Source organism: Macrobrachium rosenbergii, chromosome 27 (genome assembly GCF_040412425.1).
Source record: "Macrobrachium rosenbergii isolate ZJJX-2024 chromosome 27, ASM4041242v1, whole genome shotgun sequence".
NCBI lineage: Eukaryota > Metazoa > Arthropoda > Malacostraca > Decapoda > Palaemonidae > Macrobrachium > Macrobrachium rosenbergii.
This window is the reverse complement of record NC_089767.1, coordinates 4,632,448-4,659,947: the sequence shown is the minus strand read 5'-3', so window position 1 is coordinate 4,659,947 and position 27,500 is coordinate 4,632,448. Positions and strand designations below refer to the sequence as shown.

At 39.1% G+C, this 27,500-nt stretch overlaps 2 protein-coding genes across 3 annotated transcripts in view; one reads left to right on the top strand and one right to left on the bottom strand.

The window, feature by feature from the left end:
• LOC136853371 (mediator of RNA polymerase II transcription subunit 24-like) overlaps positions 1-27,500 on the bottom strand; it is a 176,798-nt gene that overhangs the window by 82,246 nt on the left and 67,052 nt on the right. The window lies entirely within an intron of this gene.
• The window catches only part of LOC136853233 (carbonic anhydrase 2-like), an 18,845-nt gene continuing 12,959 nt past the window's right edge, over positions 21,615-27,500 (top strand). Inside the window, exons 1-3 of the mRNA XM_067128609.1 lie at positions 21,615-22,407; positions 25,180-25,214; positions 25,399-25,421. Coding sequence (XP_066984710.1) covers positions 22,333-22,407; positions 25,180-25,214; positions 25,399-25,421 — 133 coding nt within the window. The 5' untranslated portion in view covers positions 21,615-22,332. The remainder of the gene's footprint in view (positions 22,408-25,179; positions 25,215-25,398; positions 25,422-27,500) is intronic.

Below are 27,500 nucleotides of genomic sequence, written 5' to 3'. Positions count from 1 at the left end.
AAAATATTTCTAGCCGGGCCTGTTAGTGGGTGCACTTCAATATAAACTGAGTCTGGGTGACTTAAATTCTCTATCGAGAAATATATATATATATATATATATATATATATATATATATATATATATATATATATATATATATATATATATATATATATATATATAATGTGTGTGTGTCAGTGCCCTTGTGCGACTCCAGAATCAACATGAAGGTTAAAGGAAGAGTGTATAAGACAGCAGTGAGACCAGCTTTGATGTCTGGAGCAGAAACATGGCCGGTAAAGAGAGTGCAAGAGAAGATATTGGATGCGGCAGAGATGAAAATCCTCAGGTGGATGTGTGGCGTAACAAAAATGGACAGGATCAACAAAGAATAAGAGGAACTACTGAAGTCGGAGAACTATCAAAGAAGCCCCAGGAAAGAAGACCGCAGTGGTGTGGCCATGTGATGAGAAGGGAAGAGACATATGTGGGATGGAGAGTGATGCATTTGGAGGTGCCTGGTGGGAGAGCAAGAGGAAGACCAAAGAAGCTAAGAAGGTGGATGGATGTAGTTAGAGAAGATCTGAGAGACAAACAGTTGTCAGAGGACGATGTGTTTGACTGAGCCAGGTGGAGGTAAGCTGTCAGAAAGAAACACACACACATATATATGTACAAAATTGACTCTGCTGTGACAGATGACCTCAAGCAAGGGTATGTTGTGGTTCTGTGGCTCTTTATTATCTTTTATGGTCAGAGTGAAAAGAAAAATAAGGGAGAGTATAAGTCTATATCTGTTGTTCTGCTGGTAGACAAAGTGGAAACTTACTTTTTTTCCTTCAGATATTCTGATACGGAGTCTAGAGCCAAGTCTCGATTTTGCATTATGAATCTGAAGTATCAGTTCCACTTTGATAAGCTGCAAGTACTGATATTGCATGAAGACACATTTATGAAGCTAAGCTGTTTCCCATAGCCGGGGGTGATTCCAGAAAAACAACACAACGCTGCCACATTTAGACTTCGTGTTGAATCACAGATGAACTCCCTGCACAGAAAAGTTTAGCTGCTTCACACAACTTTGCAGACGACATCATCATCATCAGCACGTCGTCGAAATCCCACCCCCAACACCCATTGCGCCTTCTCCTCTTCCTGGACATCAAGACATATTCCCCTGTAATACCTTCCTCAGCCCATTCACCCAGAACTTTCTAGGTCTTTCTCTCCTTCTGAAACTTCAGAATTTAATATCTTGTTTCCCATTCTTTCCTCATGGCCAAACCAGCTCAAAGATGCTTTAAGCCATCCCTTCACCTACACTAACCTTTTTGTCACTTGGTCTACAGAGCTCCATATTTCTCATCCTTTCATTCGTACTCCACATATACTGTACTACGCAAACACTACATCTCTCATTATCCGCATTTTAATACCATGAAGATGAGGTTGGCTCAACAGTCTTTTATTACATTCCCACCTTAGTGTTTATAGACAACCCGAATGTATTGCCAAAACTTCTGCATACAACCCGCTGCCTTCCCTGTGTTACTCTACCTCTTCTCGCATTCTGCCATTATGCCTATTCGCGGTTTCGGGATTCGCGGACTCACCAATTCGCGGATTTCTCTATGGAACACATATGCACATTATTCCTTGTTTGTGGAAAATTCGCCTATTCGCTGTATTTTTCACTGGGGAATACTCACCCACTACTGTATTTTCATATCAGTTTCATGACTAAATGCACTTTTCATGACAAAGCTATTAAAATATTCAGGTATTGTAAAGTTCCCGCTCAACGTGTTCTCTGTGGAGAACGTCCCGTTTTCTGTGGTGCCTTTCCCCGACCTAAGGTCGAGCGGAACATACATTTATCATCACAATTGTAAACTGTGTATATGTTGTCTTTCCAAGCAATCATGTATTATGTACAAGTAACAAGTTATTTATTTCATATGTCAGACATTGTTTATCACTATGTTCTCTGTACGAACCTGACCTGTTTTTTAAGGAATTAGTTTGACCTCAGGTCACCTGTAAACCTTTGTACCAGCGGTCTCTGCGAACTACGCTTTATAAGCAGCTCATTTTCATCAATGAAACAGCAGTACTTGTCTCCCTGCTCATTATTTTGCACCTCTCTCACAGTATAGGCATTTTTTGAGGCTTTTTTTTGGTGTGTGTGAATTCTCAAAATAGGCATTTATAAGCGTTTTTAGAGGGGTTTCAAGTATTCGCGGATTTTAGCTATTCGCAGGTGGCTGTGGTGCACGTCCCCTGCGAATACTGGGGGTCGACTTTACTTCCACGTATCTTCCATTCTGCCACCATCCGTATTAACAATCCTTGCTCCCTGTGCCTCATTTTCATTTACCCTTATAAACTTCAGAGTTCTCACATTCCATCTCACATGTCTCCTCTCGCAACGCCTTTCACTAGTTTCCAGTTTCTCTTCACTATCCCCATTCACAACAGTTTTATTATCCCACACCTATGCATGAACATCTAATTTCCTTACACTGAATTCTTGCCAAACTCCATCCACATAGTAATTAAACAGTCCTGGATACATAAACCCACTTGTCTCATACTCACTTTTACACAAATCCAGTCACTCGCCCATCAACGTGCTAAAACACCCTTCGCTTCCTTTACAGATAGACAGATAGAACATATATAATTTAGGCCAAAAGGCCAAGCACTAGGACCTAGGAGGTCATTCTGCGCTGAAACGGAAATTGACAGTAGGAAGATTTGAAAGGTGTAACAGGAGGAAAACCTCAAAGCAGTTGCACTATGATTCAGTTGTTAGGAGAGGGTGGAAAGTAAGATGGAAGAGAATATGAACGTAGGTACAGTAAAAGGAATGAAAGGGGTCGCAGTTGGGGCCGAAGGTCGCTGCAAAAAACCTCAAGTAATGCCTACAGTAGAGGTGCACTGTCGGAACTACCATCCCAAGGGATTCGCTTCCTTTATAAACCTATATTCACGCTATACAGCCTTGTCAATCCCATTGCTTCTCTATCACTGTATCACAGGCTTATTGTGTGTCAACGTATTCCATGAAAATCCTGACCCATTTTTCAAGATATCTTCAAAATGACTGATCCACTGTGGTGGAAATTTACAACCTGGCTAGAGCAGCGGTTGTCAACCCTTACTGGCCCATGCACCTTTTCACCATTACGTCAGAAAGTCATTTCCCGCCACCCCCTTTCCAAAATTGTCTGCCTCAGAAGGTGCATTCCGAATAATATGCAACAAAACACTAACACTCAAGTTCCGGAGAGAAAACCCAGCAAGACCTCTCAGTAGTGCGGACCGATGCACACTGCCTTTTGTGTGGTCCCAGAGCCAGTTCGAGCCTGGTAACATGCGGTCACAATTGTGACCACATATTACCTGAAACTCTGAAATTCCCCCCCTGGTTAAGAACCACTGCGCTAGAGTGACAGTACAAAGGAACATATAAACGGTTGGGAAAAATATTCAAGCTTGATAAGTCAGAATGAGAAGCAGTCAACTCATTAGCGTCTAAGGTCAGCGTTTCCAATTACAAATCTTGCTCTCCCATGCAGACGCGGCCACCTTTGCTATTAAGCCCAGGTAACCTACCTTATTAAAACCTATGAATCTGACCTATTTCTTTTGAAACAGATGGTTCTAGTTCATACACTTATTGAATGATATATTTTACCGTTGCTAGGTAACCAACTGGTTCTTAGCCACGTAAAATAAATCTAATCCTTCTGGCCAGCCCTCTCTAGGAGAGCTGTTAACCAGCTCAGTGGTCTGGTTAAACTAAGGTATACCTAGGATTACGAAAGGTTTCTTCCGGAAGGACACTACAGGATTCCTTTCTGTTTCCTTGTAGTCCTGTACTGATAATTACTTGGTCTCACGATTCTGGCTTCTCACTTTTCAGAACATCATGGAACACGTGTGTCTGTTCCTTGTACAATTACCGTCAGTTCCACTTCTTATCTCTGACAGGTCCATTACGCGTCCCGGGACGCCCGAAACAACCTCTTCACTTCCGGCCACTCCAACGCATCGTGCAAACACTGCAACATGCACGACACGACATTTCTCGACACTTCTCATGACAAAAGACTTAGGCACAGTCCTTTCCACACTATTTTACGTAATCACAATTTCAGCCTCGTTGGGAATCACTTCCGTCGTCTGTGGCCTTATTCGGCGTTTTCGTAAATTTCTTAATGACCCGGCGGGATTGTCGGGGTGGGGTGGGGTGGGGGTGGGGGTGGGGTGGGGTGGGGGTCTTGCTTGTAAAAATCGTGCCGGGAGAATTATACTTCATATTATCATTTACGTAAAAACAACGTACAGATTTACATTATTAAACATAATCTAATTTCTGGTTTTAGAGAGAGAGAGAGAGAGAGAGAGAGATTTAGAGTAAGCATGAAGTACAATTGTACATTACTTAATTTCTGGTTAGAGAGAGAGAGAGAGAGAGAGAGAGAGAGAGAGAGAGAGAGAGAGAGAGAGAGAGAGAGAGAGAGAGAGAGAGAGAGAGAGAGATTTACGTAAGCATCAAACACAACTGCACAATTTAATTTCTGGTGAGAGAGAGAGAGAGAGAGAGTTACGTAAACATCACGTACAACTGTGCATAATTTAATTTCTGGAGAGAGAGAGAGAAACAGAGAGATGTTTACGTAATCATCAAGTACAATTGTACATAATCTAATTCCCGGTTAGGGAGAGAGAGAGAGAGAGAGAGAGAGAGAGAGAGAGAGAGAGAGAGAGAGAGAGAGAGAGAGAGAGAGAGAGAGAGATCAAGTAGAATTGTACATAATCTAATTCCGAGAGAGAGAGAGAGAGAGAGAGAGAGAGAGAGAGAGAGAGAGAGAGAGAGAGAGAGACCCAACGTCACATCTGGACTGTAGACTACTTCCGATTTGTCAGTCTCCTTGATTAAGGATATTTTCGAGGCAACAGAAGCTGATTCTTCCGTACACATCCCTGATAAAACATCAAAAAAAAAAAAGAATAGATCGGTATATTTGGCTTAAAAATAATGAAAACTAAAGAAAACTCCTCCTAGATCATCTCTCGACTGGAAGGAAGAGGCCAGGATGGATAAACAAACATCCGCTGAACAGATTCGTGTCTACTTTGCGCAAGAAGAAGAATGTGACAACAACTTGCCTCTCTCAAAAGAAAGCAAGTAACAGATGCGCCGAAGAAATCGAGTTTTCTGTACAGCGTATAATGAGGCCACCGAAAAGAGATCTATCTTTCGGTGATCTCGGTATAATGCTGTATAAGCCGCGGTCCATTAAACTTTGAGCGCTGCCCGGTGGTGGCCTGTTCTATATCATTGCCAGAAGCATGACCATGGCTAACTTTAACCTTAAATAAAAACTACTGAGGCTAGAGGGCTGCAATTTGGTATGTTTGATGATTGGGGGGTGGATGATCAACACACCAATTTGCAGCCCTCTAGCCTCAGTAGTTTTTAAGATCTGACAGTGGACAGAAAAAGTGCGGACGGACAGACAAAGCCGGCACAATAGTTTTCTTTTACAGAAAACTGAAAATGAAAGTAAAGTAGAATTTTATTGACCATATTCGGTAAAAAAAATTAGTGTAGAAACAACTCTAACTACTTTTAGGGGTTCTTGCTGCAGAAAAGGGTAAAGCTAAAGAAGTTAAAAATTGTAAATAACAAAGGAATTCCGTGTCAGTTTAAATAACGCAATAACAGCATGAAAGTGAAACGCTATGAAGCAAAACTGTTTGCACCTAACACGAATAGTGTAGTGGGCCCGCAACTGTTTGTAGAGTGGGCGCTTAGGAACCAGGGACCGGTCGAGGTATATTCTGGGACCACACGGAGGTAACATGGGTCCACCATTCGGAAGACCAATCGCTCAGACTGTGACAACGCTCGCAAGGTAAAATCGGGACTTCCGATTCCTCGCAGCATCAGAAGCGCATCCGGCGAAGAGTGAAAATCCCAGAGGTGTCCGAACGATAAACAGTCACGCCTCGTCAACTGTAATTTTCATTGCTTTATACTTCCCCCTGCACTGAGAGAGAGAGAGAGAGAGAGAGAGAGAGAGAGAGAGAGAGAGAGAGAGAGAGAGAGAGAGAGAGAGAGAGAGAATACAGAATTTTAGGCCAAGGGGCAAGCACTGGGACCTGTGAGGTCGTTCATCGCTGAAACGGAAATTGAGAGTACTAGAAGGTTTGAAAGGTGCATCAGAGAGGGTGGAAAGAGAGACTGAAGAGAGAGAATATGAACGGAGTTACAGTAAAAGGAAAGAAAAGGGTTGCAGCTAGGGGTACAAGGGTCGCTGCAAAGAACCTTAAGTAGTCTAATGCCTACAGTGCACTGCATGAGGAGCACTGACGGCAATGCCCCCTCCCTGCACCGTGACGAGGCGTAGGGTCTATTTTCGCATTCTCCCCACTGACATAAGCTGGAATTCTTTACTGCTGGAATAAAATTGATGCTAAATGTTTTTATTTAGATTTAGATACGATAGGTAAAAGAACTCATTCATTTAAGGGAATGCCACAGAGCCCCAGACTCGTGGCGGAAACGACGTTCTTCAGAGAGAGCCGAGACGAATGACGCCAGTGGAAAACCCGCCTATCTGTCAGCGCCAATTGCACAGGACATCCTGAAAGGAACCACTCTGTCATTATCAATGTCCCCGCCTCTGAGGCTGCGGCGAGGGCAGCAGTCATGCTTGGACTGTCCGGTGGGGGGGAGGGGGGGGGGTTCATTCAGCGACGTCATCACCTCCTGGCGATAATGATGATGACGACGGCGCCGCCTGCCTGAAGATTTTATTACTCCGAAGGGGAAGTTGTGGCGACCCGAACGTGACGTTGCCTGGTGTGCTCTGGTTGCGTACGCGGCCAATACTCCTCGGCGCCTAAATTTTTTTTTAATTAGAACTACAGTAGAATATGCGATTTAGGCCAAGCACTGGGACTTATGAGGTCAGTCAGCGCTGAAAATGAAATCTTGAGTAATAAGGTTTGAAAAGTGTAACAGGGGGTAAACCTCTCAGCTGCACTACGAAACTATTGTTTGGGGAGAATGGAAAGTATAACAAGGAGGAAAGATAATATGAAAGGAGGTGCAGTAAGAGGGATGAAAGGGGTTGTAGCTAGGGGCCGAAGGCACGCTGCAAAGATCCTTAAGTAATGCCTACAGGGTACCGCGTGAGGTGCACTGACGACACTACCTCCCCCCTAAGAGGATAGAGCTTATCAGCTTAATGAGTCATTAATGACTTCATTTAGTTCAAAGCTGACCCCGCAGTGGATAGAATCCATTCGGCCTTCAGTCTCTAGTAACTTGGTTCTTCTCTCTTCTAGAATATACTGTAAAGTTCTCATGATTTACGTTAAATTCGTGCAAAGGAAAGTTTGATAACACAACTAACTGAAGGTTTCCAATTACGTGCAGACATTTCTCGAAAGAAATTTTGGATTCCGCGGAACAAAACGAATCTTTCACCTCCCCATTCACACAATCTGAGACAGATGGCATTGTGTGAGAAGTGTTATTGCATGAGAAACGGCCATCTTGTCGGTCACCATCTCGGAAAATGACGGAAATGAAGAACTAGACAACGATTTTACATCATTTTTCGTGGCAAACCCTCCGGCTGTTTGCCTTGATGCCATCACAGCGGAGAGGGAAATGATACAATTAAACTTAATGGAGACGAATGAGTTTCTTGTCTTGTTTCGGACACTGAGGAAACAAGTGAGAAAAGTTCCGAAGTGAGAGCCGTGTCCGATGCGCCTCGATTCCCCTCCTCACTGTCCAAACGTTTGATTTGATGAAATTTATGCTGTCAGGCCAAGTGTATTGGTTGGGCCTTGAGCCCCTCAGTTTGAGTCGTAGTCTCCTTAAAAACTCGTAACACGGGGGAAAGGAAACTCGTGACTCGTACCTCTCTCTCTCTTTCTTCCTCTCTCACTCTCTGTCTCGACTCCAGGGATTCAAAAACGGCTTGGGGAGCACGCAGGTCCCACAGTCCTCTTTTTACGTGTCTCAATTCATTCAAAAATTCAGAAAAATGGTACTGACAAAACACACAATTTAACTGAAACCTCAAATCACAGTTTCGACATCAAATTGGCAATAAACTACAAATATAAAAGGTATATATAAACACCACAAGGCACAGTGGGTGGACCTAAAGGCACGGGGGATGGGGAGAAGTAAGCATCACCAAATAAAAGGGGAAATCCAACATTTGTTTTACAACACAAACACAATTTTCAAGGATTACAGTCCCTCTGTAACTGTCACATGAGAAAATATTTAACAATTATTTAATATGTGTTTCTTTAAAAGGGTAGATTTTAAGAACAATTCAAACTGATACAAGGAAACACAAAAGTGGGAGCGTTCTCTTGGACGACACAACGTACATTTAACACAACGTAAGCACAAGACCTGGAGCGTTCTCATTGGACAAAAACACACATTTAACACCAAGCGCCGGGCCACTTTCGGCCCTTCAGCACTCTAGACCGTGAAAAGAGTGTTGGAGCGGCTAGACAGCAAGATGAAAAGATCCAGAAATGAAGAACAAGGGTATAGGGGTGGAACTAGGAGAAAACACCACAGTTGCACCAAGAAGTAATAGTTAGAGAGGCTGGATGGCAAGATTGAGGCAAGGAAGTGGGAATCACTATCCGAACATGGCCTAATTTATTCGAGTAATGAAGCTATGTGCAAGGACGCCAAACTTTCATCTTGTAGGCATTACTAACGGTTCTTTGCAGCGTCCCTGAAGCCCCTAGCTGCAACCTTTTTCATTCCTTTTACTGTACCTCCGTTCATATTCTCTTTCTTCCGTCTTACTTTCCTCAACCCTCTCCTAATAATTGATTCACAGTGCGACTGTCAGATTTTCCTCCTGTTACACCTTTCAGACCTTTACTCTCAATTTCCCTTTCAGTGATGAATGACCTCATAGGTCACAGAGCTTGGCCTTTGGCCTAAATTCTATATTCTATTCAAATACTGGTCTGCTATAGGACACAATTAATGGTTCCCTTGAAAGACTTGTTCAGATATGAACTGAAAGCGAGTTACTTTGTTATTCTAAATGAAAGAGAATTGAGAATTGAATTGAACTGAATATGGAGTTTAGGCCAAAGGCCAGGCACTGGGACCTAAGAGGTCATTCAGCGCTGGAACGGATATTGACAGTAAAAGGTTTGAAAGGTGTAACAGGAGGAAACCTTCGCAGTTGCACTGTGAATCAACTGTTAGGAGAGGTTGGAAAGTAAGATGAAGAGAATATGAAATGAGGTACAGTAAAAGGAACGAAAGTGAATGACGTATCTGGTAGGCAGTAGAATATATTGTCAAAGTATAATCATGAGATGGATTTTCCTATACGTTACTCATGTCTAAAGGCATGTCAATATGATTTTCTTATACGTTACTCATGTTTAAAGGCATGTCAATATGATTTTCTTATACGTTACTCATGTTTAAAGGCATGTCAATATGATTTCCTATACGTTACTCATGTTTAAAGGCATGTCAATATGATTTCCTATACGTTACTTATGTTTACAGGCATGCCAATATGATTTTCCTATACGTTACTTATGTTTAAAGGCATGTCAATATGATTTCCTATACGTTACTTATGTTTACAGGCATGCCAATATGATTTTCCTATACGTTACTCATGTTTAAAGACGTGTCAATATGATTTCCTATACGTTACTCATGTTTAAAGGCATGTCAATATGATTTCCTATACGTTACTCATGTTTAAAGGCATGTCAATATGATCTTCTTATACGTTACTCATGTTTAAAGGCATGAAAATAGGATTTCCTATACGTTACTCATGTTTAAAGGCATGTCAATATGATTTTCCTATAGGTTGCTCATGTTTAAAGGCATGTCAATATGATTTTCTTATACGTTACTCATGTTTAAAGGCATGTCAATATGATTTGCTATACGTTACTCATGTTTAAAGGCATGTCAATATGATTTCCTATACGTTACTTATGTTTAAAGGCATGTCAATATGATTTTCCTATACGTTACTCATGTTTAAAGGCATGTCAATATGATTTCCTATACGTTACTCATGTTTAAAGGCGTGTCAATATGATTTCCTATACGTTACTCATGTTTAAAGGCATGTCAATATGATTTCCTATACGTTACTCATGTTTAAAGGCATGTCAATATGATTTCCTATACGTTACTCATGTTTAAAGGCATGTCAATATGATTTCCTATACGTTACTCATGTTTACAGGCATGTCAATATGATTTCCTATACGTTACTCATGTTTAAAGGCATGTCAATATGATTTCCTATACGCTACTCATGTTTAAAGGCATGTCAATATGATTTTATACGTTACTCATGTTTAAAGACATGTCAATATGATTTCCTATACGTTACTCATGTTTAAGGCATGTCAATATGATTTCCTATACGTTACTTATGTTTAAAGGCATGTCAATATGATTTCCTATACGTTAATCACGTTTAAAGGCATGTCAATATGATTTTCTTATACGTTACTCATGTTTAAAGGCATGTCAATAGGATTTCCTATACGTTACTCATGTTTAAAGGCATGTCAATATGGTTTTCCTATACGTTACTCATGTTTAAAGGCATGTCAATATGATTTCCTATACGTCACTCATGTTTAAAGGCATGTCAATGTGATTTCCTATACGTTACTTATGTTTAAAGGCATGTCAATATGATTTTCCTATACGTCACTCATGTTTAAAGGCATGTCAATATGATTTTCCTGTAAGTTTTAAAAAATCTGTTTGTGTGAGATATTTCCTATAAGTTTTAAAAAATCTGTTTGTGTGAGATATTTCCTATAAGTTTTACAAAATCTGTTTGTGTGAGATATTTCCTATAAGTTTAAAAAATCTGTTTTGTGTGAGATATTTCCTATAAGTTTGACAAAATCTGTTTGTGTGAGATATTTCCTATAAGTTTGACAAAATCTGTTTGTGTGAGATATTTCCTATAAGTTTGACAAAATCTGTTTGTGTGAGATATTTCCTATAAGTTTGACAAAATCTGTTTGTGTGAGATATTTCCTATAAGTTTGACAAAATCTGTTTGTGTGAGATATTTCCTATAAGTTTGACAAAATCTGTTTGTGTGAGATATTTCCTATAAGTTTGACAAAATCTGTTTGTGTGAGATATTTCCTATAAGTTTGACAAAATCTGTTTGTGTGAGATATTTCCTATAAGTTTGACAAAATCTGTTTGCGTGAGATATTTCCTATAAGTTTGACAAAATCTGTTTGTGTGAGATATTTCTATAAGTTTGACAAAATCTGTTTGTGTGAGATATTTCCTATAAGTTTGACAAAATCTGTTTGTGTGAGATATTTCCTATAAGTTTGACAAAATCTGTTTGTGTGAGATATTTCCTATAAGTTTGACAAAATCTGTTTGTGTGAGATATTTCCTATAAGTTTGACAAAATCTGTTTGTGTGAGATATTTCCTATAAGTTTGACAAAATCTGTTTGTGTGAGATATTTCCTATAAGTTTGACAAAATCTGTTTGTGTGAGATATTTCCTATAAGTATGACAAAATCTATTTGTGTGAGATATTTCCTATAAGTCTGACAAAATCTGTTTGTGTGAGATATTTCCTATAAGTTTTACAAAATCTGTTTGTGTGAGATATTTCCTATAAGTTTTACAAAATCTGTTTGTGTGAGATATTTCCTATAAGTTTTACAAAATCTGTTTGTGTGAGATATTTCCTATAAGTTTGACAAAATCTGTTTGTGTGAGATATTTCCTATAAGTTTGACAAAATCTGTTTTTGAGATATTTCCTATAAGTTTGACAAAATCTGTTTGTGTGAGATATTTCCTATAAGTATGACAAAAATCTGTTTGTGTGAGATATTTCCTATAAGTTTTACAAAATCTGTTTGTGTGAGATATTTCCTATAAGTTTTACAAAATCTGTGTGAGATATTTCCTATAAGTTTTACAAAATCTGTTTGTGTGAGATATTTCCTATAAGTTTTACAAAATCTGTTTGTGTGAGATATTTCCTATAAGTTTGACAAAATCTGTTTGTGTGAGATATTTCCTATAAGTTTGACAAAATCTGTTTGTGTGAGATATTTCCTATGAGTTTTACAAAATCTGTTTGTGTGAGATATTTCCTATAAGTTTTACAAAATCTGTTTGTGTGAGATATTTCCAAGTCGAGTTGAACGAGACTATGCAATGTCTACTCTGTTTGAGTGTGGCGTGTATGTTGACTTTTTGCAAGATAAGACCAAGGCAAGTCAAGGCAAGTCTCACGCCCCTAGTCGTCTCACGCAGAAGAAAATAAAAAAATTGAATTTTTTAAAACACTTTTATTAAAAACACTAAAACGTAAAAAATGATTTTTTGAGGCACACCAAGATTTTCTTACAATTAATCACGTCTACATAAATAAAAAAGTGTTCGCCAAACAAGGAAGGAAATAATATAAGAAATATATATTTTTTTATTTCTTGTAGCATTTCCTGCCGTGTTTGGCGCCCACGCTTTTATTTTTATAGTCATGATTAATTGTAAGAAAATCCTGGCGTGTCTCAAAAAAAATTATTTTTTACTTTTTAGTCCATTTTAATAAAAGCGTGTTTAAGATTTTTTTTTATTTTTTATTTTATACTTTCTAGTCTTGAAAGAAATTGTAACCGATTTATGATTGTAGCCAACGAAAATGAACAGGATATCCTGTCGAGCCAAAGAAGGTTTGAAAAATCCGTAGAGTTATTAACTTATCCAACTGAGTCAAAGACGGTATGAAAATCCGTAGAGTTATTCACTTCATACAAATCCTGAGATACTGGGAGAGGTCACTGTAGGGTCACTAGAGGTCACTGCTGACCTACTGATCACGTAAGGTTGTATTGTCAGCGGGACTGAGTAACCATGCAAAATTTCATGTCCATCGAACAAGGAACAGGTCGAAAATTGAGTTACAAGATTTGACCCAAACAAACAAACAGATAAAAAAGAAAGCTAAATAAAATCTTATAATAATAAAATACAGCGCTTACAGTTAAGAGAAATTTATTTCAGTGTTTCGTAACAGGACTTCAGCCATTCCAGGGGTAATCCCTGACTACTGTTTTCACAAGGTGATAGGCCAGAAGTTGTCGTTACCTCCTGAGATGAGTCGTTATCAAGCGCTGTAATTAAACTTTATATTTTCATGTAGCCTGTATTCCATGTTGTAGTCACACCGGGTATGGAATAGAATAGAATATAGAATTTAGGCCAAAGGCCAAGCACTGGGACCTATGGGGTCACTCAGCGCTGAAACTGAGAGTAAAAAGATTTCGAAAGGTGTAACAGGAGGAAAACCTCAAAGCAGTTGCACTATGAAACAATTGTTAGAAGAGGGTGGAAAGTAGGAAGAAAGAAAAAATGATGAATGGAGGTACAGCAAAAGGAACGAAAGGGGTTGCAGCTAGGAGCCGAAGAGACGCTGCAGAGAGTATCAAGCGATGCCTACAGTGCACTGCATGAGGTGGACTGACGGCACTACCGCCCTAAGGGGCACAAACCCAATGTCACTAACATACCATACCGAGCACGATTGTCTGCGATGTCCCGGGTTGAGTTCTGGACCGCGGGACATTAACCAAAGCCTTCACACCCCCAAAGGCCTCACGGTTTGGCCTAGGTCCTGGCAATGTGCCGTAACCAAGGGCGCGCCACGTTTATCCGATACGCCGTGGAATCCATAATCCACGCAACAAGGCTTCCATTGCGTTCTCTCCAAACCAGGAAGAGAGGTTACGTCACTGAGGTAAACACATTCTCAAAATAACACCTCTTATTAAAGAATGAAAGAAAAACCTTTTACAACTGAAGCACAGAGAGAGAGAGAGAGAGAGAGAGAGAGAGAGAGAGAGAGAGAGAGAGGTTGCTGGGAGACTGGGATTACCTTTATATAATAGATTTCTAAAAAAAAAAAAAAGTTATTTTCTCTCCAACATCAGTGTTGCTAATCAAATCAGTTTGATATTTTTTTCCAACATCGCTAATCAAATCTCTCTTTCTCTCTCTCTCTCTCTCTCTCTCTCTCTCTCTCTCTCTCTCTCTCTCTCTCTATATATATATATATATATATATATATATATATATATATATATATATATATATATATATATATATATATATATATATATATAAATAATGAAAGCGTCAGATCCCATATTATTTAGAGAATAACAAAATACAATAAAGGCACGTTCAATCTTTCATCATTGCATCTTGGATGAACTTCTGTGCAGAACACTTCCTTGTCTGCAAAACACACACAGTCAACTGACCACCAGCTCCTGATTCAGAAATTCGGGCAATGGAGGGGCAATGAATTTTTACAGGTGCAGTATCTGATCAACCCCCTTCTCACCTTCTGGTATCGATCTCAGGGTCTCTTGCTGGTTAGACAAAGTTGTAGCCACTGAGCCACATGGTAGAGGCCTGACCTGCCACCCAGCAGTTGACCCAGCTGGGAAAAAAAAAAAAAGTAAAAAACGACTTCGGCTCAATGGAGTTTTCTGTACATGATATAAACAGGGCCACCGCAAATAGATCTATCTTTCGGTGGTCTCGGTATAATGCTGTATGAGCCGCGGCCCATGAAACTTTAACCAAGGGTCAGTGGTGGCCTATCCTATATCGTTGGCAGATGCACGATCATGGCTAACTTTAACCTTAAATAAAATAAAAACTACTGAGGCTAGAGGGTTGCAATTTGGTATGTTTGATGATTGGAAGGTGGATAATCGACGTAACAATTTGCAGCCCACTAGCCTCAGTAGTTTTTAAGATCTGAGGGCGGACAGAAAAAGTGTGGACAGAATAAAGTGCGGACTGACAGACAAAGCCGGCACAGTAGTTTTATCTTACAGAAAACTAAAACTATTGAGGCTAGAGGGCCGCAATTTGGTATGCTTGATGATTGGAGGGTGTGTGATCAACATACCAATTTGCAGCCCTCTAGCCTCCTCAGTAGTTTCTAAGATCTGAGGGCGGACGGACAGACAAAGCCGGCACAATAGCTTTCTTTTACAGAAAACTAAAAGGGCATGGGCTAGCAACTTCATCCCTTGAGACTTGCTGACAACCAGGAGGGGTAGGCCAATCTGGGGTCACCTCCTCTAAAAGGGGTGGCTGTATAGTAAAAAAAAAAAAAAGTCACTGTGACATTCATACTTTAAATGCGGAACTCAGGGCAGGAAACTTTTACTGCAAAGATGGCTCACCATCAGGACGTCAAACCCTGCTACACATATTGCGCCATTCACCTTACAAGCTTCTCTTTATCTTACACATAAGATATAAATTTTAAATATTGACTTGCGGTTTTAAGAAGCTTTATACAACTGCCAAAGAACACAAACATAAGATGAGTCCTGGCTTACTCAGACAAAACACCTTTCACATCATTCAAGTTTTACAATTTCGTCTCAGTCTCAATGCCAATGAATATTGGTCATCCAGCGGTTTTCCTACCCTCTTCAAAAACGCTTAAAAGAACAGCATGCTATTAGTTGTTTTTAAGTTGTCAAGAATTCACAAAACATGCAAAAAATAATTAATACATAAATATAAGTCTACGTTTCAAACTGGTATCTCATATGTTTAGTTCAAAAAACAAGAAAAATACGTATACTTGAAGTTTTTACGGACCCAATCTCCTCCCCGCTCTCCCTAACACTTCCAAATCATACACTCTTCCCACCTGCGTACTGGTATCCATTCTTTCCACAGTACCAAACCACCTCAAAACGATGGTCCGTCCCTTCACCCATTCTAATCTTTTTACCCCATCTACATATCCGCACATTTCTCGCACTTTCCTTTCTTCTTGTTTAGCATGCGCTCTACAAACACCTCTACTCAATATCTTTAGTCTTCTTCCTTCGCCTTCAGCTCACATTTTTTCCTTTGACAGTATTTGTTTCCAGTACAAGCAACTCGTTCAAAATGCTGACGTGCGCATTGCTAATTCATTTTGGAGAAACGTATCCTGTTTAATATTCTCTCCAGTTGCACGAAAAAATGACATACTGGCAAAGTATTTCGAGACGTTTGGAGTTCTGTCCATCCTGAAGAAATGATAATGATATTTTACTCTCCCATGCCTTGGATATTGGTCTTCAGCAATTGATTAGCATGTTAAATGGTTAGACTGAAACTTGAGTTACATTAAATTTCTTCTACTTGATCTTAGCATTCATTTCTGACACCTTTGCTAAATTACCCCACTGGGCATGATTTTATAAAAGTTTTCAATATTCTGATCCATCCTTGGCAACCGGATCTTCCCAGACTCTGTCAGTCACCACGCAGTACTAGTTAATACTAACAGTCTTGTATTTTTCTTATGAGGTTCAAGACCACATAGTTTACCAGAAGATTTACTCCTGCTACGACCAAGTTATGGAATGATTTCCCTAATCATGCTGTTCATTGTTGGAACTTCAGAAGTTCGAACTTAGGCCAATACATTTTTCTTTTCAAAAGGCTGACATATATCTTCACTTAACTTTGTGTACTCATCTTATTTGATATGCTTTGTATTTACCTTTCATGTTTTTTCTGTATAATTTCCCTTTTATAGCTTATATTTACTCCTAAATATGTTTTTCTGCTTTGGGCTAATTTCTCTACTGGGGTCCACAGGCTTGTAGCATTCTTCTCCTCCAACTAGGGTTGCATTTTGGCTCGTCACAGTAATACAATACACATTTTCGTAAAACAAAGTTGCTCAACGTCCCCTTTATATATTTACTTTGGCTCTCATAAAAACGACTCATTATCACAACCTACAGCTTTTAAATGTATAATTTCTTTCTCCTGATTTCTCAAGTCATTTCATCTATGCAGAGAAATAATACCTACTTGTCTTGGAGGCCCTTTTTGCCCCAAACCAGTCACTCTCTCTTCTATTTTTAACCTCCGTAGGGAGCTTGTGTCTTCAGTGCACCAAGGGAAGCTCACTCGGTGCACTGTAGGCATTACCAAAAGGTTTTGTAGTGTCCCTTCGGACCTTAATCGCATCCACTTTTTAGCCTTTTACATCACTTCCACTCCCGAATCCCTTCTTTAATTTTTTCTGTCTAATGCCTCAAACTATTACTTTTTAGTGCAACTGTGAGATTTTAAGACCCTTCTACTTCATCTCCTTCGTTTTCTGGATCTCTACCCTGCCATCCAACCACTCGAACACCTTCTTTTCACTGACTTGAGATCTGCAAGGCTGGAAGCGTCCCTGTACTTGGAGCCTAAATTTCATAAATCAAATAGTTCATACTTCTCCCAACACACGCGTCATTCCCATCATGGAAACTTTTGATCAATCTCAACAATTTATTTTCTAACCAAACATTCTCAACATCTATCAAGGTTTTTTCTTCGTCCATGGATGCATCATACAGGTTTTTTTAATTTTATTTTCAAACTTCTCACGTTGCTGTTTAAGAACTAAAACTTGATCCCAGTTTATGTGAGAAATAACCACCATTCACTGATCATTTTTTTGTTAGTCTATGGTTTTCATAAAAAGTTCATTTCAGTCCTGAAAGACAAATAAGCTTACACCATTCTTAGAAAACCCTCAGGCCAGTAGATAGAAGAAATAAGCAGATCTCAGCTGAAGCAGATGATGTGTTGCAGATTTTATGAAGAGAAACTAATGATGAAGATGAGCAGCAGCCAACCAGGTATACAGAAAAACAGTTTATTGGCAAAAAACAAAACTCTCTGGAAAGAAGTTCCTCCACACCGTCAACGGTAACATATACCAGGGTCAGGACCGAAAGGAGCAGCAAGACATGCGCATGCTGTAAAGGACTGCTGGGGGACATTGACAGTAAACAAGGTGTACTGATGAAAGGAGAGATGAAAGCTGCAATAGGACTGATTTATCTGTTAGGAGTTTTAGAGCTAACCGAATGAATTGAAGATGCTTGGGCAACCGATGGTACAGGAATTGAGATTTTTCCGACAACTATGTCTGCAGCGATTTCGTTTTTTGTGAGGTCTATGAGGTACAGGACATCATCATTTGCACTAGAAGATAAGTTTGCACGAAATTTGTTGTGCACTGTAGGCATGACTAGATGAAATGTTCTTTGCAGCGTCCTCCGCCCCTAGCTGCAAAGCAGAAACCTCTTTCAGGAGCAGCAGTGGTAAAACGGTTGGTGTCTCATATAAATGGGTCTGGAAGAAATTTACTAAACCTCCGTTGATCATATTCTCTTCCTTCACTCTTAGGAAGAATAAGGCAGAACTTCCCCTTGACAAGAGGCAGAACTGAATACCTTCTCATAAGAATTATTTGAACATTATTTTCAGCACTGAATGACCAAATAGGTCCCAGCAGTTGGCCTTTGGTCTAAATCTTACATTCCAGTTCTAACTAAGAAATGTTGTGCCTTCAAATTCTAAGTCGAGTGTCACCTATACCTTATGTCCTCAGAATAAATGTCACTGCCACGCGCCGAAAGTTTCTGCAGCGTCAAAAGACCACATTCAGCATCGTACAACAACCACTTTCCACTTTCTTGTGTCCGAAAGTTTCTAATTGGGAAGCAACCAGGAAAGACATCTTTCCAGCTCTGCATTTCAAGGTCAAAGATTTTGCTGTCTTGTTATAAGCCTACGGTCAGTGAATTTCCAAAATGTAAAATATGTTGGTTTGTGTTATAAATGCATGGAAATACATTTATTAGAGCTGTAGAGTTACTGAATTATAACATGCTTCTCTGTGAGATTATCTTTAATTGTAATAAAATTCGTCGAGAAATTGCTGCATATATTTGAGATGAGTAAATACATGGCAAAAGAAAATTGTAGGATAACAGACAGCAGTTTTCAACGTGCATCTTTTGTTCTGATGTCCATTTGCTCATTAGCCTTTCTCTGTGAAAATACTGAACCACATTAAGCCCCTTTGTTGGCCGAGTCGGTTGAGCCGTTCATATTCTCTTCCTTCCGTCTTCACTCGATGGGCCGCTGAGTTCAGTTGGCCTTTGGTCTAAATCCCAGTTCTAACTAAGAAATGTTGTGCCTTCAAATTCCGGCTGATGAAGAGTTAGAGGAATTTATTTTTCCAAAATGTACTCCTCCGTCGAGAAATTGTGATAGAAATTCATTTCATCTTTTGTTCATATTGATGTCCATTTTGCTCATTAGCCTTTCTCTCACATTTAAAGCCCTTTGTTGGCTGCATTCAGTCGGTTGAGCTTCAGACTGTCACTCGATGGTAAATACGGAGTTCAATTCCCGCAAGTGGCTGATGCTGATAAGAGTTAGAGGAATTTATTTCTGGTGATAGAAATTCATTTCTCAGCTTACACACACACAAACATTATATATATATATATATATATATATATATATATATATATAGAGAGAGAGAGAGAGAGAGAGAGAGAGAGAGAGAGAGAGAGAGAGAGAGAGAGAGAGAGAGAGAGAGAGAGTTGAACTGAACTGAATATATAGAATTTAGGCCAAAGGCCAAACACTGGGACCAATGAGATCATTCAGCGCTGAAATGGAAATTGACAGTAAAAGTTTGAAAGGTGTAAAGAAAATGGAGGGTGGAAAAGAGAAGGAAAAAGAAGGTGAAAGGAGGTACAGTAAAAAGGAACGAAAGGGATTGCAGCTAGGGGCCTAAGGAAGGAACGCTGCAAAGAACCTTAAGCTATGCCTACAGTGCACCGCATGAAGTGCACTGGTGGCACTACCCCCCTAAGGGGGAGAGAGAGAGAGAGAGAGAGAGAGAGAGAGAGAGAGAGAGAGAGAGAGAGAGAGAGAGAAATAAAAATGGTGAATGGAGAATAATTTCTTTTACCGGGAAGTAAATTCAGAGAGAAAGGTTAATGAGCAAATGGATCTCAGAATACAAGACGGAAGTATGACAATATTGTCTTTACTGAAAGTAAAAGACGAATGAAATGCAGGACTAGAAAAATGCATATATATATAATATATATATATATATATATATATATATATATATATATATATAATCAACACACAATCACGTGTGGAACAGAAATAAATTTCTGACTCACATCGGGATCGAACTAAAGTCTTTCAATTGAAAGATTACTGCCAACCAAGCCACACGCGGTCTCGTCTTTCAATTGAAAGACCTGGGTTCGATTCTGGTGTGAGTCTGAAGTTTGTATGTATGTATATATATATATATATATATATATATATATATATATATATATATATATATATATATATATATATATATATATACACACCCATTTGTTTCAAGAAATTCCCATAATCGGGATGTGCTTCACAGCAATCGGTCCTTTGCTCCTGCAGCTAAAACCAAAGTATTCTTGGTGTTCTATGTGGTATGGAAAGCACCTCAAGAATGTGAGCACAGGGTTTGTAGTCCTATATCCTGTACTTGAGGTGCAAAAATGAATACATGGAGCATTAAATCTTGGGTTTTCAATGTGCATACATTACCTGAAACCACTGGGAAAGTTCAAAATGAGACGACAGGGTGCCAAGCACTTTCGTGTATTTTTAACACATCTTCGGGGCACAGAGATGTGTTAAAATACACGAAAGTACTTGGCACTCTTGTCGTTTCGTTTTGAAGTTCCCCAGTGGCTTCAGCTAACGAACAAAATCACGCGCTTACTTTTGTGATTTCTTAGTAGCAGAGAAGATAAGTGTGGCTGTCAGATGCAAGACAGGGAAAGGGTAGCTCTTGCTGCGTCAAGAAAGAAGACTGGAGACTTGTGAAAGCGTTACAAATGCATCTATACAGTGGGACTAATAAGGTCAAAAGAAGAAGGCGATATGGTAAGTTTGTAGTGCTTAAGGGAATATGGGACTTTCAAAGAAGAATGTTCATAGGTGTACTTGAGAAAAGAAAGTTTAACAAGTATATAGTAGAGTATGAGTTAGTACACAGTACGGAGTTTGTGGAAGGAGAAATTGTTGACATAACGGCGAGAAAAAGACGGTGAATGAATATCTTATCACCGCTGGCAGAACAAACTGAGAAAATAATGAAAATGAGCGCTTGGCACTTAAAATCCTTTCTCAAGTATATATATATATATATATATATATATATATGAGAGAGAGAGAGAGAGGAAGTGTGTATGTGAGCACGCGCCTGTATGAATGTTATAACCTTTCAAACGCATGCATACCAAGTTTATACTTACAGTCTAATGTAATAAACAAAATACGCAATCGTTAAATAAAGGAAACAAACTGCGCAATCGTTAACTATCTTACGAGAACGACCATTGACACAATGATACATTCATGTACGATAATCATTCGCGTACAAATAACCTTTTCATAAACCTATCCGACAAGGGAAATAAATCCGTGCACGCAGCCACAGAACCCTGACAAAACGAACCTACGGCGCAGGAAGGGTTCCTGAGTGCGGTGACATCATGCCTCTTTAATCTTTCTGACTTGGTGATTTTCAGGAGAGGCGAGGAAGGAAGGAAGGAAGGAAGGTTTCTTGGGCGACCGAGGAAGAAAGCGACGTCAGTTGTGGTGCAGCAGCCACACTGCGCGTGCGCACTCTAGACAGTGGAATCCGACGACAAAGAACAGCGCGTGCGCCGTTTGCGTCTGAGCAGTGGAATCCGATGACAACGGCGCCATCGTTCTTCGCGCGAGTTTTCACACGAGCGGGAAAAGGTGGCAGAGTTGAACGAACACGTTGCAAGACGAATAGGCGTCGTATAAACAAATGACATTTAATCTAATTTATGTAAGAAGGCCGAGTTTAACGAATGCGTTGCAAGACGAATAGGAGTAGTATAAACAAATGACATTCAATCGAAATTATGCACGGAGTGAGAGGAGCTGAAGATTCGTACACATAACTACAATATATGTTTTAACTTTTTTCACAAATATACACCGAAAGAGGGGGTGAAAAGAAAGTAAATACGCATTAAGTGTCATGTGATTTCCGAAAAGAAGCCTACCAGGAGGAACCTTGCTCAGACGACGGTGGAAAACATCGGTTATTTATTTAAACATAACTAGTACGAGAGAGGAGATTGCCATAAAAGATGGCAAAAAGCCATGTACTTCTATAAACCCGTGACAAGGGAGGCAAGATTCCAAAGGGCTACCGCTAACACTTAACAAGAGGCTCGCTGTCTCAAAACGCGTAAACCATAGAAAGTGAAATGATTTGTGGCCACCACCATTAGCAAAAGGCATATTTTCCCAGATAATAACACAAGACGTCAGGTGTTATTTGCAGCAGAAGACATGAGTTACCGCGCCAAGATGAAACCAACGATGCGTTCAATTGTGAACGCCAGGGTCGTTTTCATTGTTGCGCTGGTAAGCAGGTTCATTCCCATTTTCTACAGTTCTGTGAATCGAAAGCTCATTTAAATGCAGATTATATATATATATATATATACATATATATATATATGTAATATTTATATTTATATATATTACTCAAAACTATGTATGTTGAACCGTTTCGTCAAATAAGGGCGGCTTTTTAATACGTGAGATATCTGCTTTCTGTATTTCCCTTTACTTTCTCTTACTTCCTAATGGTTTCCAGTCAATGGCTCCTTTGGTAGACTTGTTCCATATGAATAGGGTTCATCTTCGAATAATAATAATAATAATAATAATAATAATAAATAATAATAATAATAATAATAATAATAATAATTCCTGGGAAAACATGAGGTCACAGCAAATCTTCTACGTTACACTACTCAAACAATGACAAACATGATATGCAAAAAACTGATTAACATTAACAGTTCAAATACTCATCACCAGTATGTCAAATCCCCAACATACACTGCGCCATCCTATGTACTCTCTCTCTCTCTCTCTCTTCCAACCAAAGCCCTTTTCACCGACCTACAATCTACCATTATCACCACATGACCGAACCACCTCGAAACGTTATGATCCATCTTTTCATATCTCAGTCTCATTCCACGTACTACTCTCCTAAAGCAATCTGAAAAAGCTTAGTGTACAAATGAACATTTTGTCCAGTTCTACTTGAATGATTATGCTTATTGATTCTGACACTGAATTACTTAATCATCTGACACAAATTAAATGAATCGCAGTTCACTCATAAAATTTTATGAAAATTGCTACTCTGTTGAAGGCCATTCCTTATAAGCATGTTTTTAGTGTGTGTGTGTGTATGTATATATGTGTATATATATATATATATATATATATATATATATATATATATATATATATATATATATATACACATATATATATATATATATAGATATATACATACGATATATATATGTGTATAGATATATATATGTATATATATATGATATATATATATATATATATATGTATATATATATATATATATATATATATATATATATATATATATATATATATATATATATATGTCCATAACTATTTTTGTCTAATAACAAAGGATATGTAATAATTTCGTTCAGTCTCTAAAAAGACTTTCCCTGTAGGTGGGTAGCGCACCTGGTGCACTGCCGTTTCTAAAGGTTCTTTGTAGCTGCAAGCCCCCTTCCATTCCTTTTACTGTAACTCCATTCACATTCTCTTTCTTCCATCTTGCCATCCACCCTCTCCTCACAATTGATTCACAGTGCAACTGCTTTGAAGTTTTCCTCTTGTTACGCCTTTCAGACCTACCTACACTTAAGTTTCCTTTCCAGCGCTGAATGACCCCATAGGTCCCAGTGCCTGGCCTCTGGCCTTAACTCCACGTTCCATTCTAAGAGGCCAGTTACATCTACGTCATTAGGTACAGTAGCCAAACTACCGTCTACCTACTCGAACTACCGCACTGCCCTAAAACGGAAAACTGCAGGCATCTGCAAAATTTTCGTGAACCACTAATACACAAGTTATTGCAGCTTCAGAATGATTCTTCAACGCTTTTCACGAGTATTTAGGGGGTCCCATTTGCAGTATCTGCAAAATCAGTAGTAAGGCGAGGAAGCATCTACCATTTTTCTCAGTTTTGTATTTCTGCAGAAACTGCAATCTTCCATTTTAGGGCAGCGTTGTACAGACATTTGAATAATCTCAGAAGAAGAATTTTATTAGAAAAACTCCGTATTTACATTGGAGAGGACTGGTGGCAGAAGGCTGTGCTCCGTGATACTGAACGTTTGTTTATGGAATTTTCCATTAAAGATGAACTCACAATCACAAAGACACAATTGAATGAAGTCCATTTTCGAGACAAGATACAATCGTGATCCATTGTTACTATAAGTAGACTAAATGTGATCGGATTAATGCAACTGTAACAATGAATGATGGAAATTACGTCTCGAAAATAGATTGCTTGAGTGACAAGACATATATATATATATATATATATATATATATATATATATATATATATATATATATATATATATATATATATATATATATATATATATATATATATATATATATATATATATATGTATATATATATATATATATATATATGTGTGTGTCTGTCACAAATCCAATCTTTCTGTCAACTGGGGTCATTAATGAAAGTACAACCAAAATAGCTAAAATGAAATTCTAATAATAAACAGAGTAAAAGAAATAACTAGCACGTAAAGTGTACAAACAACAAGTAATATAACTATCTAACATATAAAATATAAAAATAAATAACTCTGACAAGTGTTATCCACACTAGGTAAGTCTCAGATTTTGAAAATCGTTGATGAACACTGAACAGAACAGCATATAGAATGGAGTAATAAGACCAAGCGCTGGGGCCTACGAGGCCATTCAACGCTGAAGGGGAAGCACTAAGAAGGTGTGAAACAGCTGTCAGAGAGGGTGGAAAGTCAGATGGAAGAATGAGAATATGAACGGAGGTACAGTAAAAGGAATGAAAGACGTTGCAGCTAGGGGCCGAAGGGACTGCAAAGAACATTAAGTAATGCCTACAGTGCACCGCACGAGATGCACTGGCGGCACTAAAACCATGCACAAGAAGATTCACTTTGCTTTCCTCAGTAATCTTCTGAAAGGAAAATATCATTCTAATTAAAATGACGAACATTCTCGCCAAAATCAGATATTCAATTTGACTCTTTCCACCGACAGTCCACCACGGAAGGGACGTCATCGCCCCTGGCCAGGTATGTGATCAAATTTTGTCCATTTGTGTACACGGTTTAATGATTTTATTTGTTATCATCTCCCGTGTTCTTCTTCTGACTCATATATCATGCGCTGTGATGAGGCATGAATGAAAAATCTCTCTCATTCAGCTTTCATCGTGAGAAGTTATTAATCTAGTTTTTCTTTTCTTTCTTATAACAGATTTCAGCCACTGTCCTTCCGAGGTAACTATTCTAAGCTCATATTTTTTATTCTTCAACTTTCAAAGGAATAACACCAAGCACAATCGAGTTTTCTGTACAGCGTATAATCAAGGCCACCGAAAATAGATCTATCTTTCGGCGGTCTCGGTATGATACTGTCTAAGCCGCGGCCCATGAAACTTTAACTACGGACAGGTGGTGGCCTGTGTTATATCGTTGCTAGAAGCACGATTATGGCTAAATTTAACCTTGAATAAAATAAAAACTACAGAGGCTAGAGGGCTGCAATTTGGTATGTTTGATGACTGGAGGGTGGATGATCAACGTACCAATTTGCAGCCCTCTAGCAGTTTTCCAGATCTGAGGGCGGACAGAAAAAGTGCGGATGGACAGACAAAGCCATCTCAACAATTTTCTGTTACAGAAAACTAAAAATCATATAATCTGTCTTTCAAGGAACGCAAAAGAGCGATTTCTAACCTCAAAATAAGCTCAGTGGTGTCACATCAGTATTCAGTGATAATAATAAATTAAGATTTCTTTGTGTTATTCCGTCAAATTTTTCTGAGCAATCTTAGAGAACTTAAGTCACTTAGCCTGAAAGCTATGTAGGCCCCAAGGGATTGTCTCTTAAAGCATGCAATATCGGTTTCATTTACTGGAGAAAAAATCCATGTATGATTCTAACGTCAGTTATATTAAATTCACACCAAATAATCCAGTGTCTGTCTCTTATAGTTTTCAAAACCGAAACTTTCAAGTGCTGGGGAAGCCGTTACTTTTATCTATGGAATACGGAATTTAGGCCAAAGGCCAAGTACTGGGACCTATGAGGTCATTCAGCGCTAGAAGGGAATTGAGAGCGGAGAGGCTTGTAACAGGAGGGAGATCTCGCAGTTGCACCATTGTTAGGAGAGGGTGGAAAGTATAAGATGGAAGAAAGGGAATATGAAAGGAGGTACAGTAAAAGGAATGTAAGAGGTTGCAGCTAGGGTCCTAATGAAGGGACGCTACAAAGAACCTTAAGTAATGCCTACAGCGCACCGCATGAGGTGCACTGACGGCGCTAACACCTACGGGAAGCAATTTTCAAGACTTTGTGACAATGCTTAGTCTTCGAAATTTCCGTGTTTTTATCTTCAAGTTATTTTTGTAAAAAAAAGTAAAAAATGCGCTGAAGTTTCTTCGGCGCAATCGAGTTTTCTATACAGCGTATAATCAAGGCCACCGAAAACAGATCTATCTTTCGGTGGTCTCGTTATAATGCTGTATGAGCCGCGGCCCATGGAACTTTAACCACGGCCTGGTGGAGGCCTGGCCTATATCGTTGCCAGAAGCACGATTATGGCTAACTTTCACCTTAAATCAAATAAAAACTACTAAGGCTAGAGGGCTGCAATTTGGTATGTTTGATGACTGGAGGGTGGATGATCAACATACCAATTTGCAGCCCTCTAGCCTCAGTAGTTTTTAAGACCTGAGGACGGACAGACAAAGCCGGCACAATAGTTTCCTGTTACAGAAAACCAAAAACGGATACATTCCACCAAATTTTAAAGCCTAATGTTGCAAGGTCTTACCCAAAACACACAAAAAAAAGAAAGATTCAGAACAACCATCTCAAAAGATATTCAAATTTTGTGGCTTCCCCTAAAAAAAAAAAAAAAGAAGTCGCTTAATATCAGTCGGTGCCTTTTAGTTTTTTGTTCTTTTTTTATTTTTTCCTTTTACAAGACTGGCGGACTTCCTGCACGGACACGAGAATGGAATCCCGAGGTGAGGCTCCGTGACAGCCGAGCGTGTCATTTGCGACCGAGTCTACAGCAATTGCGCATTTGTCAGGATCGGTTCGCTGCTTCTGATGTTCTCGGAGACACATAAAACTGACGCAAAATTTCATAAGGATGTATATATATATAAAAATTCAGCCTTTTTTTCCAGCCACCAACCTTGATATATGAGGAGGGAAGTGGCCGAACGTCCTCAGTTCTGAAGGAGAAATTCCACCTCTGGCGTTAGAGAAGAGCCCCGGCTTCTTTCCGAATTGAATACAGAATTTAGGCCAAAGGCCAACCACTTGGACCCGTGAGGCCATTCGGC